We start from the raw sequence: 19,348 nt of genomic DNA on the forward strand, positions 1-19,348 counted from the left end.
CTAAAAATTTGACATCTCGACTGACTACAACCCTCTTCTTTTGAGGAGACCACAATCGATAAGCTTTAGCTTCATTCGAATAACCTACTAGTATACATTCTTCAGACCTGGAATCAAATTTGCCATTGGACTTATCTTTTATTAAAACGTAACATTTCAAACCAAATGGTCTAAAGTGAATGACTGTGGGAGTTTTACCTGACCACATCTTGATAGGCACTTCATCTTCTAGGACTTTTGTTGGACATCTATTTCGAATATAATTCGCTGTGTTTACAGCCTCGGCCCAAAAGATTGTTTTTAATCTTGCTTGTGTTAACATGCATCTAGACATTTCTAAAATGTTCTATTTTTTCTTTCAGCTATGCCATTTTGCTGTGGTGTATAAGGAGCGGTCAAACGCCGCTTAATTCCACATTCATTTAAATAGTTTTGAAATTCGCTACTCATATACTCCAACCCGTTGTTTGTCCGTAGTGTTTTAACTTTCTTCCCTATATACGTTTCCGCCATATTCTTAAATATTTTAAATTTTTCTAAAACTTCTGACTTATTTTTCATAAAATAAACCTCGGAATATCTCGAAAAATCGTCAATGAATGTCACGAAGTACTTTGCACCTGAATGTGAGCAAACCTTCACTGGACCGCAAACGTCGCTGTGTACAATCTCTAGTAACTCGGTTGTACGTTGGTCCCCCTGCTTTAAAATCTTTCTCGTGTTTGCTTTTCGCTTAAACAGATTTCGCAAGTTTGCAGTTTTTCATTCATATGAAAATTTATACCGTGTACCATACCAATTGCGCATTTTAAATCCTTTTCGTTTAGATTTCCCATTCGTACGTGCCATGTATTTATGCTATTTGGCTTCATTTGCGAAAACCTCGCAGATTGTTCAAAGCCTTTAACATAGTACAAATCACCGATTCTTATTACTGTCAGAATAGTTTCCCCATTCTTTGAAATGACAGCTTCATTTCGCCGAAAAATTACTTTATACCCCTTATTCGTAATTTTCGAAACTGAGAGTAAATTCGTTCTTAAATCTTTAACGTACAATACATTTTCGAAATTAATTCACTCTTCGCTATTATTTTCGTTGATAATAACTTTAACGTTACCTATACCCGTGATTTTAGCCGTGTTGTTGTTTGCTAAGCTGAGAGTATTGCTAATCTCTCTAAAGTTATTGGATTCGCCCTTGTTCGCACTGATATGTGATGAACAGCCGCTGTCTAAGCACCAATATTCGCCGGCGTTTGTTATTGTACATGCTGATTCGAATAACATGGATTTTCGAAGTTCTCCTTCTTTGTTCCTGTAGTTGTGTTGTAGTTTTTTACCTTTTGTCTTGATGGACAATTTGGCAATATGTGACCAACTTCGCCGCACTTGTAGCAAGTTCGTCTATCTTGCTTTTCTTTTGTTGACTTTTTGTTGTGATTTTTAGTGTTGTTTTGTTGTGATACATCATTTGTGTATCTGATGTTTGTTCTTCGTTGAGCAACCAACACGTTATGCTTTGCTGCTGCTTCTTTTGCTTGCCTGGATTGTTCTTCTTCCAGTATTTTAACTCTTAAAATATCTGGCTTGGGGAGTTCATCTCGAGTTTCCAGCGCACATCGGAACGTCTCAAACGAATCTGGTAAACTATAAAGAAGCAGTATAGTTAATAAATCATCCCCAACAGTAACATTTATTTCCTTCAATTTGTTGACAGCATGGAAAAATTCGTTTAGATGTTCGCGACGTTATCGCCCTCCTTCATGCGGGCGAGTGCAATACGTTTCAGCGCTTTTCGCGCCCTTTGACTGGAACGTAGACTCTAACTTTTTCCACATTTCGTGTGAAGTTACGCATTCAGTTATCAGATCCAATTCTGATGGTGTAATAGAAAGCATTATATCCGCACAGACCTTCTGATCGTAATGTATCCACTTCGCTGCGTTATTGTCGTTTGGACAGGCTCCAGATGCGTAGCTCCATAAGTCAGCTTTCACAAGAATTGCACGCATGTGCAACTTCCATGTCAGAGAACTGCAAAACTCACTTTTTCCTTGAATCAGCTCATACGCAAAAGTTTCTATTAAGTCCAATCACTGAGCGAAACACAGCGTTGAGTAAAAATCAGCTCATGTTGCCGAATCGCTCATTCGCGTACAATGTGAGCCTTCGGTCCGAAATGCTTTGCTCACGTTTGCTCACTTCACGAAATATTTAGCTCATGCTCGCTCACTTTACGAAATGTTTAGCTCACTTTCGCTCAGTGATTGGAATTGAATAGAAACTTTTGCGTATGAGCTGATTTAAGGAAAAGGTGAGTTTTGCAGTTCTCTGGTATGTATATAGTTTTTGTATGCTTTGTTCGCGATCAGCTTATGTGTCACATGCATTGCACTAAGAATTTGGTACACAACTTATATTTTAGTATGTATTTGTCATCCCGTCGATATGGAGCAAGAAGATATTTTAGAAAAAATACGTACAAACGCCAACACATTGTCAGCCCGACATAAGGGAAGGAGCCATGTTTGGAATATATTATCTGAAATTATTAAAGAGGATGGCACTATTTGGAATGGATTTACATATATACTGCCAATCCTGTAACAATATTTTAAAATATTTGCCAAAAAATTCTTAAAATTTAAACAGACATATGTATGTAAGTGCTGCAAATCGCTTAAGGGGACGGCGCTTTTATTCAAGCACAGTGAGTTTATTCATATGCGTTGAGTTTGCTCATACCCATTGAGTTTGCTCATAGGCGTTGAGTTTGCTCTTTTGTGTTTGTGTTTTCATTCAACACGATCATTGTTGAGCCGAATGAGCGAACGCTTGAGTAGAGCTGTTTCAACACGAGCGTGAATAAACTCAGCAAGCAAACGAATTTACCGCAATTGAGCTGAATGTAGCTCAGTAGCGAAAACATTCACGAATGCCATTTTGAGCGCTTGAGCCGAATGTGCGATAGTTCGGGTATTGATCGTGCATGAACATTTTTGCGCTCAACGGAAGCCGTTCTCTGTTCCATGTATCGTAGTTATCCGCGTTTAGCGAATCAAACCTCACAGTTGAGCTCGCCATTTATGTTACTATCACCATATATAATTCAGTTGATGATGTACGAAACTTTTTAGCCAATGGAGCCAATAAAATATAACTTTAATTTAAAAAATCTATGGCCTGGGCCCATAACCTGTTGTTTTACATGCGTTTATTTATTCAATTTTAACGGAAGTGAGTGTTATTAGTTACAGATATTACATGACAGCTTAACTTAAGTTACAGTGCTATGGATTCTTCGCAGGGTTGCAATTAAATTGCTTCGTTCTCTCCAACAGTATAAGTTGGAGAAATGATAGCCCGCAGATAGCTTGTGAAAAACCGTTTCCATAACCTGAACTACATTGTTTATTTTAAAGTTGCATCCATGGGAAAGGAAAAGTATACTCGGATTTTGATGTAAATTCAGCGGAAGGCAGTAATATTCATAGACCAACGGCCAATAATAAAGTCATCTGAAGTTTGACCCAGAAAATAAAGACTGGACCAGTTGACATTATGCAGCAGAATATATTTGTAAGTTGTATTTAATATTTACTGTTAATATTAAAAATAGGGAATAGCCCAACTATCAAATATAAGAAATTATCATATTGCGACTTCTGTGAGGGCGCTCTTGCCACTAAGGAGTGTATCATAGTTATTAAGTCCTCAGACTTATAATTTTCGAGACATTTGTATTTAAAGTTCCCCAATTTTGTATACAGTTCACTCTCAGAGTTGGTTGTTTACATGACATGACAAATACCATAAAAAAATAACCCTGGTCGGTACAACAACGGAGTAGAAAAATCTAACGGAAAATTTTATAGGAATATTTATATCATATTCAGACTTTGGAAATTCTCAAATAGTAAAAAAGCTAAAAATTGTAGTTTCCATTGACAATATAAAACCGGTATTTACTAAGTATTGCATAATAATATCTTACTCTACTTTTAAATAATATATAATCCATATGTATGAAACAAGAGTTCATTTTGAACCACTTTATATTTCTAAAGATGAAACAGAAAAATTTTTAAATATTTTTTCAGGACACAAAGTATTGGCAACACCGCTATTTGCCATAAATGTAAACACATAAATCTCTTGAAAGTGTGAATGTTCAAAATAGTTTTTAATTATATTTTTTTTCTTACAAAATACACAATAAGTGTAAATGTTGGATATATTTCAATGTGTACGGTGTTATTAAAAATATATTAATTGAAAAAATTTTGAAAAGTGCATTAAACATAAGGAAATAACGAGCATTACTTTTACAAATTTTGAACTTTACATACAAATATCTTGAAAAGTATAAGTCTGAGGAGGGTATAGCGTATACATTTTTTTAATCCTGAGGACCTCCTCTATCCATTCGTACCATGAAATCGCGGCGCCAAAAGAATCGTAATATTGCCAAAAACAGAAACCCTTACAAAAAAATTGTTCCAGAAAATTAACAAAATAAGGAAGCAAATATAAAATGTATGAGGGCTGTTTTTAAATATATAGGAAAAAAACAAAGAAGCAACAGTTGAAGACTATGAAAATAGGGACACAATAGCATCCGAAACAATCGCTATGATTAGGACATGCAATAGAAAAAAAACTAAAGGCTCGACCAGCCTTATAACAAAATATATTGAAACCGCGATTCAACACCGCAAGGAGGGCCCTCCGGTTTATAAGAAAAAGCTTAATTCTGCGATTCTGAACTCCAGACACTCCAGAATAGAAGAGCCTCCTTTCTTAAGGAAGGGATCACGAAAAAAATAACTAAAAAAAACATAATTTATCTCAAATTGTTACGGTATTGGTGAAAATATCCACCTTGTAAAATACAACAGAAGCACGAAAAAAATATTTTAGCTAAAATGGCTAACGAAATAAAATAACGTATGATACAAACTATGCATTAACGAACCATGGAACGGTACTTTATTTCAATGCAATTCTATCCCGCCTTTGCATATGCGGACAAACTCCCAATTTTTGCTACAGCTATGCCAGAGCATAGCACAGCACATCATTTTTGGCTACTGCACCAGCACTAGATGTTTACCTAACAAAAGCCCGAGCAGAGCAGAGCACACACTTTTACATTGTTATGCTATGGCTCTCGACTAAGTGAGAGCGGTGGCTATAGCATAGCAATAATTCTAGAAATTTTGTTGCTACGGAGTAGTAAATGAAAACCCTGTAGAATATTACAGCCTTGTCAACAAAAAAAATACTCTATTAATAAATAAAACAATTAATACAAAAGAATTAAACAAAAAGAATAGGGACCATGCCCTACGAATTTTTATAACAGGACTAAATACCTCACTTAGGGACATACTATTTCCTCAAAACCAAAGAGCTCGGTTTGCACAAAATTTCGCGTATGATAGAAACAAGTCAAATCCAAATCCAAGTCCCAAACCGATACCTATGGATTAGGTCCATCTGTATCTAGAGTTTATAACAGAGATTTTGGGATGTAGTGTGGGCCGCTTCCACACTGGTGCATCCTGGGTAACGCTAAATGGCCTGCGGCCTTACAACTCCCTAGACGACTTTTTTGGCATTGAACTGGTTTTTTAGAGTAGGAAAACTTATTTGGATATGTTAGAACTCTGGGCTGGTGGTGGCGGCATTCTGGCACCACAGTATGATAGGGTGACACCTATCAGAAATGGCTGTCGGGCTAATGTCGAAACTGTCTCCGCCCCGTTAAAACCCTGGCAGGCCTCAGAGTACGGAGAAGGTTCGCCTAGAAAACCTTTCAGAAATCCCAGGAACACGGACTGGGAAGGTTACCGTAGGCTTCGGCAAACTCTCCCACGCGCACTGGGGGTGGACGCGTTGGCCACCGCCGATATGGTGGATGGGTAGGTCGAAGTGTTCAGCTCGGCGTGCAACACTGCACTGGAGAGCTCCTGTCCACTGCAAAGCACCGAAGGGCAGAGGGAAACCTCATTGGTGGACTTTGGAGCTCTCGGAAATCAGGGCGTCTTGTAGACTCTTATTTAACAAGGCCTGTAGGAGTGGGTTATCTGACGATTGGGTCCTGTACAAAACAGGACTTTAGATATACAAGTCCGAGGTAAGAAGGGCTAAGAGGATGTCGTGGAAGAGCTTCTGCGAAAAAGTAGAGGGCTGTCACGAGTCCTCTAGATTCAGGCGCATCCTCGCAAAAAACCCTGTGTCCCTGGGATATCTCTAGGATGTAAATGGGTAGTGGGCACTGAGCAGTGAAGAGACACTTCAGATGCTCCTTGATGCTCACGTCCTCTGCGGAGGTATCTCTCGGAACGTTGCATGCTGACTGCACGGCCTTTGTCGACCTTCTGGATGAGAGACACTTGACTTGGGCGATAAATTCGTTCAAACCGTTCAATTCCCCGGGACCGGACGGCATCATACCAGCGCAGCTGCAGCAAGCTGTTAAGGTATCATGCGGCTGGTTGGCACCGATTTATGCGAACTGCATCAGATTAGGTTACATCCGGGGGCCTGGAGACGAGTTAGAGTTACGTTCATCTCGAGGCTGGCAGGGGGTCCCACGTCACGGCCAAGGATTTCAGGCCCATCAGACTCTCCTTCTTTTTATTAAAAACTTTGGAGAGACTGCTGGACTGGTATTTAAGAAGGCGTATTCCGAGAGACTATCTATTAGGAGCGCAACATGCGTATCGTAAAGAAAGTTCAGTGGACACTGCCCTGCACACTATCGTGTCGTGGCTTGAGGAAGCAATTGAGGCTTGATATTGAGGGTGCTTTCAACAATGTCCCGCCAGAGGCAGTCGTAATTGCTCTAGACGGTCTTGGGATTGAATCGAACCTCAAGCACCTCATTTTCAGTCTTATGTGCGACAGAGTGGTCGAAACAGAATGGCGCAGCGCAAGCGCGGAGCGGAGTGTGAACAGGGGAACCCCTCAAGGAGGGGTTCTTCCTCCTCTTCTATGGATCCTAGTCGTTAACGACCTTCTCAAAAAACTAGAGGATCTTGGCTGTCAGGTAATTGCCTATGCAGACGATGTAGCACTTATGGTGAAAGGAAAGTTTTTAAGCACCGTGTATGAGTTGACGCAGGGATATCTCAGCGTTGTAATAATGGGCGGTCGGAAGTGGACTCGCCATCAATCCAAATAAAACAGAAGCGGTTTTATTTAGTAGAAGATACAAGATCCCTGTGGCACCGTTGCCGCAAGTGGGAGGTATTCGCCTGCAACCGGCGGATACAGTGAAGTATTTAGGGCTCATCGTGGATAAGAAGCTTTCATGGAAGCCGAATATCGAGGAGAGATCCAAAAAGGGATCGATTGCCCTATACTGCTGTAGAGGAGCTATTGAAACTTGAGAGCGTTCAACGGGCTGCGCTCATCAGCATGTGCGCTACATTAAGGTTCACACCAATTATTGCACTTAATGCAATTCTGAACATAACGCCGGTGGACATTGCTTGAAGGTGTATGGCCGCAAAAGGTGTCTATTAGGTTCAGGCTATCTGGGTTCCTAAAAGAGCGTGTATATGAACACTCGGATATCCTCACAAGCTTTGAGTGCATACCGGATCATCTGGATCATGGAGTCGCCATATCGAACTCCGGCGGCTCCTTCTCTGCCCATATACCGACGAGGGAGGTTTGGGAGGAAAGAAGCCGTTGGAGGAGACGGGCAGTATGCTTCTTTACGGATGGGTCAAAGCTTGGGGGAAGGTTGGTGGAGGGGTTTACTGTCGGGAGCTCTCCATCAAATCCGTCTATTGCAGTGTCTTCCAGGCTGAGGTTGCAGCCATCAAGGAAGCAGCAGATTTGCTGCTCAGGAGAGTGTCTACCTTCAGAGAAGTGACCATTCACTCAGATAGCAGAGCGGCGATACTAGCCTTGAACTCATTCACAGTGCGTCCAGGGTTGATCGGAGAGTATCTGGCGTCACTGTCTCTGGCGGCGAGAGCTTTTACTATAAGACTTGTATGGGTGCGGGGCCACAGCGGAATCGCAGGTAACTGCAAAGCTGATAAGCTAGCAAAGAAAGGCACCCTAGAATCGTTATCTTTAGAATGGGAACGGGTCAGTGTTCTTTCATCCTCTTGTGTTCTACTACTGGATGGCTGGGCCTTGCGGCTGCTTGGTCAGCGCTGGGCCAGCATTAGTACCTGCGCGGTCGCAAAAACCTTTTGGCCCAAGATAGATCGCAGGAGATCTAGTGATATCTTTGCCCTCAGCATGGCTAGCCTCTCATTAATGATGGGGCTCTTGACGGGCCACTGCCCTAATGGCATACATGCTGTAAGACTGGGAATCCGCATGCAGAAGCTGCTTGGAAGAAGATGCGGTAGAAACTAGCCAGCACTTCCTTCTTGACTGAAAACGGGAGTTCTATTTTCAATGGCTTCACAAAGGACTACATGAGCCCACGTACGATCTCTGATCAGCCATCTAACCTAACCTAACAGAGATTTTGATGTATGGGGACAACAAGGTAACAGAAATTTTAATCGAAATATAAAACCAATACAAACGAACGCACATGTTCAGGTTATTAAGGCTCAAAGCCAAGAAGCACATGGTATAAAGCGACCAAGAGAGAGTAATTATAGCTTTCGCCCACAAGAAAATGCATTAAGAATTAATAATTACAAAAAAGATAATATTTTAGGGATAGGGGAGACGAACTTCCCCACATCAACTTAAATGATGTCAAATTTGGCAGAAATCTAAAAGCTCTTGTCGCAACCTCCTGCTATATAAAGCCAGGAGTCTATGATATTTGATGGGAGTATATTAACTAATTATATACGGATAAAAATCGTGAATGGCTACTCCATTATCAAATATTATATTAGATTAGATTAGATTTATTGATGAGGAATGTACCGCGACCTTAGGTCTATTGTGTCCTCTGCTAAATCACAAGGACTCACTTAGCCCCAGCACATTGATGAAGTCCAATATTCTACCGGGTGGTAGTGAGTCGATGCAATCCCTGTCCGGAAACATGGATCCGAGGGCCTTAATCCTGCCTCTACAGTCGAACAGCATGTGTTCCGGTGTTTCAGGCTCCATGTCGCAGAACCGGCAGTTAGTGCAAGAAGATAGGCCCATGTTATACAAATGCCTATTTAGCTTGCAGTGGCCAGTATAAAATGCGACCAGTAGCCTAAGTTTATTCCTGGGGAGGTTAATTACAACTTTGAACCTGCTCATGTTGTACCCTCCCATTAGCAACGTGGCATGCCGCATGCCGTGTGTTCGTTGCCAATGCTCTTTTCTGCCCACTCCCTCTTCTTTGCCAGTTCGTTACCGGGTATTCCTTTGTGACCTGGCACCCAGATTAGGTGCAGCTGGTTTCTTTCCGCAAGGCTGTTCAGCCGTTCTCTGCACTCCTGCACTAGCAGCGATCTGATCTCGTAGGAGGAGATCACTTTTAGTGCTGCATGACTATCGCTGAGTATGGCTATCCGCTCATTGCGATAGTTGCGATGGAGGTTTATCTCTATGCACCGACTTATGGCAAAGACTTCCGCCTGGAAAGTGCTCGGAAACTCTACCGTAGGTATGGAGAGCTTGGTGCGTGGACCCGCGATCCTTGCACCAATTCCCTCCGACATTTTTGAGCCGTCGGTGTACCACCTTAACGTACTATTCCTCAGCAGCAGCTCAAGGGTGGAGTCATTCCACTCATCCTTGCTTCCGAGGGTGACCTTAAACTTCTTAGTGAAGTTAACTGTTTTGGTAGTGCTGTCCTTCGGGAGGAGGGCGATTGGTATATTGCCACATATCTTTTCTATCCTTTGGGACGAGATTACCTTTCCTTTGCCAAACCGCTCTGCCGTTATTTGCAGAAGTGCGCTCTTGGCTACTTGACTGATAACCAAGTGAAGCGGTGTGAGCTCAAGTAGGGCCTCCAGAGCTGCCGTTGGACAGGTGCGCATTGCGCCCGTCATGCAGACACCGAAGTCTGCGACGCTATTGAGGCCCAGGCCACCGCCCCGTACGTGATTATCGGTCGCACTATCATGGTGTACAACCACCTAACGATCCTTGGCTTACAGCCCCAGGACTTACCCGCCAGCCGATTGCACACCATTAATGCCTTTGTTGCTTTGACCAAGGTAAGGTCTACATGCTGCCTCCACCGCAAAGTAGAGTCTAGCGTGAGACCGAGGTATTTGACCTTATTGGTCATCTCTATCACTCTGTCTCCTAGTGTGAGATTCTATCAAAAATCACCACATAATAACCTTATTTGGGGTTAGGCCGATCTTCTACGAATTAGAAGACTAAGAATCTGATCTCCTCGGGTACAATTACCCTAAGGAGCTATACCTGTGTAACCCATGAAAAATTTGGCGATTTTCGTGATTTTTTTTTTGAAAGAAAGTATCCGATCGAATGTTTCGAAGTTCTTTGGACATAATGAGGTATATTTTCACTTATACTTTAAGTTTTTTTTTACAAATATGTTGAAAAATAATGGAGTTATGTGCTGTCTTCGGAGGAGCCAAAAGAAGTGCCCCAACTGCTGACATGATTCCGGCCGAATGAGTAGCCGAAACAAAAAATTCAAAGAGGTTATTAGAGTAATTCCTGTACAATGATCTACGATTTTTGAAAAATATCAAAAATTAACAAAATGACGTAGTTTAAAAAAAAAAATATTTTTTTCTTTGGTAATAAATATTAGTTTTTTTAATGCCAAATTGACAATTTTCTACCAATCAAAAAGATCGTAGGTCATTGTACACATTACTCAGTTTTAATTTGATGTCCATCGGTCAATTTCTCGTTGAGTTATGATGTGAGTAATTTTGAAAAATGTCGTTTCCAGAAAAACTGGTTTATAGTTTCATTTATGTATATTCAAGGATATTTTTGTAAGCTGTGGAAAAAACAAAAAAAAAATTTTTTTTTTTGAAAGTGTCACACTGGTATAGCCCTTTAAAAATATTGAGGCACACATTGTTGTGCCCAATAGGAAAATTGGTTATGTGGAACACATTGGTATTGAAAAAATTGCAAAAACGATGGATATAAGTACAACTGTTGACAGCTAATTATAAACGTCACTTATTTTGAAGTAAATGAAATTATTTTCGAATAAATCACTTATTTTTACCGTTTTTTTCACACATTTTATTGAAACTTAAACTCTAATAGTAAAAATTTTAATTAAAAATATATTTTTGTTTTTTGAAGATTTGAACAAAAATGTGTGGATTCAACGATTTGAGTGCGACAACTAATTAGGAACGAAAATTTTTTATCAGCGAAAAATATTGCTGCTACAAAATATTGCTTACTTTCAGTTAGTATTTTGTTGCTTAACCCTTTTACTTTAATACTGCTTCACAACCACAGCGAATTGACGTTATAAGACTCTGACAGCGCACCACTAGTGTTGCTTGCCATGCCGTCCTAATTTCATCAAAAAGGACATCTATATTTGTGATATTTTTGATACCTACAGCTTTTTTGACATCAAAAGCATTCATGGAATTTTCAACAAAAATCTTTTGTGTTGACTTTGCCGTGTGCTTTAACAGGCAAATTGTCCTTAGTCCATGGCATATTGATCCTCCACCATGCTTCACTACGCGTGAAGAATAGCAAGGATCAAATTCTTGATAGATTGGTCGGCAAACATACCTTCGACCATCATGATCTATGCGATTTATTTTGGTTACATCACTCTAAACAACATACTTCCCCTTTTCTTTGTCCAAGATTAATAAACGGTGGAGAAGTCTACGCGTTGTTTACTATGAATTTTAGTCAGAGTTGGTTTCCTGCGTGCTTGCCCTGCTGTGAAATACAAATTCGACTAAACGCCGGGCAATTGTTTTCTTGGATATTTGGACATTATAATTGTCTTGTGACAATTATTTGAAACTTGTTTTTTGGGTCTCCTTGGGAGATGGTAGTAATTCTGCGGTATATTTCTGTTGAAGTTTTTGGGGATTTTTCTTTGCAGGCAAATTGTCCTTAGTCCATGGCATATTGATCCTCCACCATGCTTCACTACGCGTCAAGAATAGCAAGGATCAAATTCTTGATAGATTGGTCGGCAAACATACCTTCGACCATCATGATCTATGCGATTTATTTTGGTTACATCGCTCTAAACAACATACTTCCCCTTTTTTTGTCCAAGATTAATAAACAGTGGAGAAGTCTACGCGTTGTTTACTATGAAGGTCAGAGGTGGTTTCCTGCGTGCTTGCCCTGCTGTGAAATACAAATTCGACTAAGCGCCGGGCAATTGTTTTCTTGGATATTTGGACATTATAATTGTCTTGAATTTTATGTGGAATGTCAGTGAAACTTGTTTTTTGGGTCTCCTTGGGAGATGGTAGTAATTCTGCGGTATATTTCTGTTGAAGTTTTTCGGCGTTTTTCTTTGCGTGCAATATTCAAAATGGTTTTAAAATTCTGTATATGAATCAGATATCTCTGAAACATTGAAAACAATTTCTTTTGAGCATTTGACCTGATTCGAAATTTGTTTGTATGACTTTCCAGACTGACGAAGGTGAAAAATGTAACTACGTAGGGCGGGTGTACAGCTGCAGCTTGTACTCATTAAAAAACTTAATAATACATTTTAATATATTTTAAACACAACTTTGAAACACACCCTCACCAGAAATCAAATTATAATATTATAATAAAAATTAACACCTTGAGGAATTTTAATTCTTTAAACAACTGTTTCTAATTACCTGTCGCATTTAATTCACCTTCTATATCGTAACGCATTTACTATTTGGGGAAAAAATAAAAGAACTTTCACTTGACAATTACAAAACAGAGTGCAGTTAGTAGTAAATAGAGTAACATGAACAATGCAAGACTTTTAGGAATATAAATAACGGTATAATAAAAATTTTTATGATAATAATAAGGAACACATAGTTTCCAAGAATCAAGCCACAGGAAATAATGGCAAAAATCTAAATAATAACAATGAGGAATAAAACGTTTCCAGAAATCGAGGCGACGGAAAAATTAAAGAAATTAAAAATAAGGAACAGAAAGTTTCCACAAATCAAACCGAAAGTATTAACGGCAAAAATAAAAAATATATTAAAAAAAATTAAGGAACATAAAGTTTCCATACAGGCAACAGAGAATTTTGGCGATAACATTATATTAAAACAAGTAAGGAAGGGTTAAGTTCGGGTGTCACCGAACATTTTATACTCTCGCATGATAAAGTGATAATCGAGATTTCATTATCCGTCATTTATATATTTTTTTATTTTGCTGTAAAATTAATTAGATTAGATCAATTTGTATACTTTGAGTATTGAATTGTATTTTCATTTCCTAATGTACATATATATGTATGTATTATACAGAGAACAATGGGCAGTAGTTGCGATTGATTTAATAAGTTTTAGTTGACCTGCGATCATAATTTTTGTGTCTTCATACTAGTCTACGCAGTTTTCAAATTTGGCGTAAGCAGAATACTTAAGGTTTTCTGGTAGATCTGAATCGTCAGTATCTACAATTGCGTCATATGCAGCTTGGAGACGTGTCCAAAAATTTTCAATTTTTTGGCTTTTTATTTTTAGCGCCGATTCAGAATTGTCTTGAATCGGCGAAGAGCAAATCGAGAACAGTATTTTATTAGACAATCACTCTCAGAAATGAATTTAGAGTATGATATGTCGTTCATCCTCTTTTGTTTTGTAGCACCTTGCATAGAGCGTGTAGCTTCTGCAGGTGTACATGGACTTTTTTGTCTGAAATCATTTTTGGAACCTTTAAAAGTATAGATTCTTTTGAATCACATTTAGAAGATGTGAGATAAAAATAATGTTCAGAGTAAACTTTTCAATAGTGAAAATAGTGTTTTTTTTATATAATTATACAAAGGACGTTGTTATCGCTTTTATTACTCGCGGTTACTTAGTTAGTTGCGTTTTATTTTATGTCCCGAAATATTTATGTAGTATTATTTGCTTTTCCGGACTTATTCGTATACCGTTGTAGGTATGAGCACTCGTAATGAGGTCAATACCCTTTATATATATGAATGTATGTATGTGTGCACGACATGTGCTTCGTATGAATGTAAGTATGCTTAATGTACTTTAATATGATGCAAACCTGCTTGTTTTTGTTTTTCAAATACAAGGGGTATTGTTTGAAACGGTTGCCAATATGAACTGGAATATATGAATATATGTGCATATACATACATATGTATATATGGTATAATAATTTTTTATGTATTTATATAAGCTTTTTTTTGCGTTTTGTTGTTAATTCGTGTTAGCAAATTTCTTTAACATTCCGTTTATTTATTTTCCAAAAAATAATTTACTTTCCAGTAACTTAATTGTCCCTATGTATATGTGGTATATACTATGTAGGCATGCAATTTATGTAAATAAAATTTATTGTTGTAATCGCGGTTCGAGTAAATGGCGAAGAAGAGTTGGATAAAATGGTAAAAGGGAGATGAGATTTGCAGGTATTTAACTTCTCCACTCAACATACATGTGTGACGGTATGTATATACTCGTATACATATACATATGTTTCTATATATGTCTCTAATAAATATTGGTAAGTATATGTTTAAACCGTATTATTTGGTAATTTCCAAATTATGATAAGTTGGTTTGCATGTATGTATATGTGTATGTTTGTTTGAATTCATAAATTGTATGTTCTGCATATACTAAGGGTATTCGTTTAAACGTATAATGTTACCCATCGAATAAATTTATGCAAATACGCAGTGTGTTACATGAACGCACTTCAAATTCCTTGTGTAAATGCCACTTATGTATAAAACAGCTGCTTGGGTGTCAAAATATTAAAATGCCGAAAGTTAGCGAAAAAGCAAAATTTATTCAACTTTGGGAAAAAGCACTAGTATTTGATTTGTTAATGTTGGAGCTGTTTGGAAAACATGACGCTAATTGTTTTGCGTCAATGCTAAATTTTTTAAAGGCGTATATGTACATAAATATGTAAATGATTTCAGAAATCCAACGCAAAAAGGAAGATGAAATTATGGAAGACTTTAGCTTTGCATTGGCTGCTGCTGCATATTTTAGATATGGATCTACTTTTGTTCATCATTCTGTCCCAAAATCACCCAACTTTTTAATAGATGTATTACCGCATTTGGATGAAAACAGGTTTCGAGAAATTGTGCGAGTCAGCAAAACCACATTTGATTTTATCATTGATCTGATAAAGGATGCCGAAGTGTTCAATGGTCCACGTTCATGTAAACAGTTCCCTATCCAAATTCAATTGGCTGTAGTAATGTACCGACTGGGTTCATTTGGAGAAGGATCAACAATTACTAAAATTGCTAGTTTGTTTGGTATTAGCGATGGTGCAGTAATACAGGTGAGCTATTTACATATGTATCGGTTAAAATTTGTGTTTCAGCTGTATTTTAAATTTCTCAATAGGTCATGACCAACAGAGTATTTGATGCAATTATTAAAAGGAAAACTCAGTTTCTGTTTTGGCCGGACCCTGTAGAGCGTAGAGCTTTAGTTGTTCAAACACTCAGTGAGCTACCATATTGTGTTGGCTACGTAGATGGAACGAAGATAAAAATGGCGGAAAAACCCACTGTAGATTGTGAAGCATATTTTTCTCGCAAGCATATATATTCACTTAAGGCTCAATGTGTGTGTGACCACAAACTAGTAATTTGTCATATGGTATTGGGGTATCCCGGTAGTGTTCACGACGTTAGGATATACAACAATTGCGAGCTGTCCACAAACTCCACTGAAATGCTAACAGGATCAGAGTGGTTAGCTGCAGACAGTGCATATAAACTAACTTCGAGCCTTATTACTTCTTTTAGAATAAACGCAACGGAAGGCACATTGAATCAACGAATTCTGTTCAACAGAACGTTCAGCCAGTACCGAATAAGAATTGAGCATTGCTTTGGTTTATTGAAAGAACGTTTTAATAGCTTGAAAGAACTCAAAATTCAAATAAAGAGTGATAATTCGGTAAAGTTTGAATGCCGGTGGATATTAGTTTGTGCGATATTGCACAATATTATATTAAAAGAAAACGACGGTAGTTTTGATGTTGACGAAGAAAGCATTAGTGAAAACAGTGAAGCCGACGAGTCTGGGGATCAAAACTTACCAACAGTTAAAGGTGCATCTAAGCGCCTTTCATTGTTATCACTAATGGAAACTTAAAAATAAAGTATTGAAGTTCATGTTTACATATCTTTAAAATCCATTAATATATGCTTTTATTTATAAGAAAAATAAAAAGTGCTTCTGTGCCTATTAACATTTAGTTACATTCAAATATATGTATTTTGCTATGAGATCTTTTAAATTTGCGAAAAAAGTACCATGTGAAATCTCTTAAAGTTTCACATTTATTTTGATTTTAACTTTAACTCTATTTCAAACATTTTAGTGCGTTCTTCACTAGCAAGTTTCAGTTTTTCAATTTCCAGTTTGGTTTCTTTTTCTGATTCAGTTTCGATTCTTTTCATTTCTAATTGATTATTCAGTTCAATTCTTTCAACTCGACCTCATTCTTTTCTTTTTCCAATTCTATTTTCTTAACCTCTAATTCCAACCTTTTCTCCTGAATAAAAATCAATTTATTGAACGGGGCTTCACCCTTTCTTTTTGGTTTTTTTGTTGAACTTCTAAAGTCCAACGAACTTTGTGGTGTAGAAGTTCCCGCGGCGGCGGCACTGCAATCGCTACTTATAGGTAATATTGGGTCAACTAAATCCTCACAATCGAGCGCACACAAGTCGTAGGAATCGATGGTATCGTTTAACGAACTATCAGCACAAGGGAAATCAGTCAGTACTTCAATGCTGTCAGTGCTTTCAAAAATTACTCCGGGATTTACATTTTTGCGTTGCTATTTTGCAGCAATTTTTCGTAAAACCTTTGGGAGGTCGGTTTCTGGAAGATATGGGTAAATTCGTGTTAAAACAAACATATGTACCTAAACATTTTCACTTTTCTAAAACCCTTATTTCAAAAGATTCTGGACTATCTTTAATTGCGTCGGATACTGCTTGCAACAGCTGCAGGGCCTGTGACTCTGTCCAGCGATGGGACGGTTTCAGCCGTAGGCGCTTTTGCTTTAACTTTTTATCCTGAAATATAAAACAATTGCAGCAATTAAATAAAATTTATGTTCCGAGTTTCATTCTTACCTTTTCCATTTTAATTTTCACAATAATATTCATCAGCTGGTCGTTTGGAAGGGTTGCTTTTGCAATATCGTAAATTTACAAGCGTTCTTTACACACTGACATTGGTGCGTAATGTGTTTAAATGAATTTCCATATAAGTTGCTGCCAGATTTTTACGCGTTCGTAAATATACACGGTTTAAGAGGTTTACGGGGCTTTTACACGTTTAAACGAATACCCTTACTATGTTTTCTTTCATTTCTCGTTTTGTCATTTTTACTATACCTTTTGCTTATTAGTGCAATCCTGCTTGCTGCTTTAAAAGCAGAAGGGGTGTTGCCGGAAAATATTGCAAGTAGAGACTTGGATGTTTTTGTAATGTTTTAATTTGTTTTGTGTGATTGTGTTCAGAAAGAGAAGCATATATAGGCTATTAGTAACACAGTACAACAGCTTATCTGGGGGGTGAGAAATTCCAAGTCAGGGAGATGGTACTGGGTCGAATTATGTTAAACTACGTTTTTGCCAAAATGTTACAACTAAGCGAAAAAACATCAAGAAAAGGAAACAATTTAAAAGGTCATAAAAAAAAAGTGACACAAAGGAACGCCAAACCCTTTGAGGGTTTTACTATACTGACCTAGTACCATCACCCTGACTTGGAATTTCTCACCCCCCAGACAATAATCCCAAAAATGTTCCACAGTGTAATTTAAATACAAGTATGTATTTCATCAACTTTAATATCGGTATTTTGATACACCGTATTAAATTTTAGTATCCGTTTAGTAGAACTGTTTAAAGTTATAACAGAGTTATAATTGGCAAACCAGTTTTTTAAAGTATATAAGTAAAAAGTGGAAGCGATACACTTACCCTTTCTCGCATCAAGGGAATTTTGGGGGAGTGTACTTATTTTCGGTTTGTCCTAATGCTTGTTTCCTATTGCTTATTATCCCACTGCTCTTAGTATTCTCCTATATTTTTCTTATGATTTTTAGGTATTTGTCACCCCAATGTTTTATAATTTTTTTTTTTTGTTCACTTGTATAGTTTTAAGAATATGTATATTAGTCACCACACTGTTTTATTTAATTAAAATTTTTTATTATTATTATTTTTTTTTAATTTTTTTAAATTATTTTTTTGGTTTTCTTTTTAAGGTGCCTTTCTGTAGGCTCTAAGGACCATGTTCTGATAACTGGTGAACTCACCTTTATTTCCGAAACTCACTTACAAAAGAAATAACGCAAAGAACGGGTTTTCTGGATTTAAAATTTCGCAATTCTATTTTATTTTTGAATACTCTATATAAAACGTTACACAATAATTGTATACCCCAATCGGCGACTGAATCAACGAACGACGTGAAAGGAAAAAAAACGAGATGCTGCGAAAAGCGTGCGCGCGTGTGCCTTGAGTCTTGACTCGTAAGGAAGAAAAAAGCGAAGTGAAAGCCGCTGGAGTTGTCCGTCCCTTTTGTGAAAGTTGTTGTGTTCTGGTTGGTAGTGTGGTGTCATATTTGAGTGTATTGGTGTGATGTGGAAGGTGAGTGGTGAGTGTGGTGTGTTGTTCGTTTATGATGATTTTGTCTACCAATTTGAAGTGTTGAAATGTGGTGTAGCTGTGTTTCATGATGATGTAGGCTGAAAATCATTTAGACAGTAGGCATGGCGGTGATCCCTTCTACGAACTCGAACCTACGGAACCCACATACAAAGTTTCATCGAGATATCTCAAATTTTACTTAATTTGCAGCTTGCACGAACGAATGGTCGGACGGACAGACAGTCAACCGGATTTCAACTTTACTCGTCATCCTAATAATTTATCTATCGCATTTAATTTTAGGTGACACGTACAACTGCTAGATGAACAAAACTATAATACTCTCTAGTAACTAGTTGCAAGAGTATAAAACAAAAGTAAAAGCACAAAGATACGAAAGAATTTGAACCTTTGAAATATTAGAATAACAAGCTTCATAACAATTTACGGTAAATGTTCAGCAGAGCGGCTTTTCCGAAAACGTGCACCGATTTTCACGGGAAAAGTCTTAAAATACTCGTTTTTAGTTCTACTTTACGAATACGTTAGGCGCGTGCTTTTAAAAACAAGATTTTCTTTGTTTTAA

At 37.9% G+C, this 19,348-nt stretch overlaps 2 protein-coding genes across 4 annotated transcripts in view; one reads left to right on the forward strand and one right to left on the reverse strand.

Annotated features, from left to right (window-relative positions):
* LOC126764440 (alpha/beta hydrolase domain-containing protein 17B) overlaps positions 1-19,348 on the reverse strand; it is a 112,643-nt gene that overhangs the window by 59,545 nt on the left and 33,750 nt on the right. The window lies entirely within an intron of this gene.
* On the forward strand, positions 13,891-16,346 carry LOC126764435 (putative nuclease HARBI1). Its single transcript, XM_050482119.1, has 2 exons — positions 13,891-15,419; positions 15,485-16,346. The coding sequence occupies exons 1-2, from the start codon at positions 15,036-15,038 to the stop codon at positions 16,241-16,243; spliced, it is 1,143 nt and encodes a 380-aa protein (XP_050338076.1). The 5' UTR covers positions 13,891-15,035; the 3' UTR covers positions 16,244-16,346.

The sequence above is a fragment of the Bactrocera neohumeralis genome, unplaced genomic scaffold (genome assembly GCF_024586455.1).
Source record: "Bactrocera neohumeralis isolate Rockhampton unplaced genomic scaffold, APGP_CSIRO_Bneo_wtdbg2-racon-allhic-juicebox.fasta_v2 cluster09, whole genome shotgun sequence".
Classification (NCBI taxonomy): domain Eukaryota; kingdom Metazoa; phylum Arthropoda; class Insecta; order Diptera; family Tephritidae; genus Bactrocera; species Bactrocera neohumeralis.

Coding starts and splice junctions, on each gene's coding strand:
- LOC126764435 (XM_050482119.1), top strand. CDS start 15,036: ATGATTTCAGAAATCCAACGCAAAAAGGAAGATGAAATTATGGAAGAC. Junction 15,420..15,484: donor GCGATGGTGCAGTAATACAG/GTGAGCTATTTA, acceptor ATTTCTCAATAG/GTCATGACCAACAGAGTATT.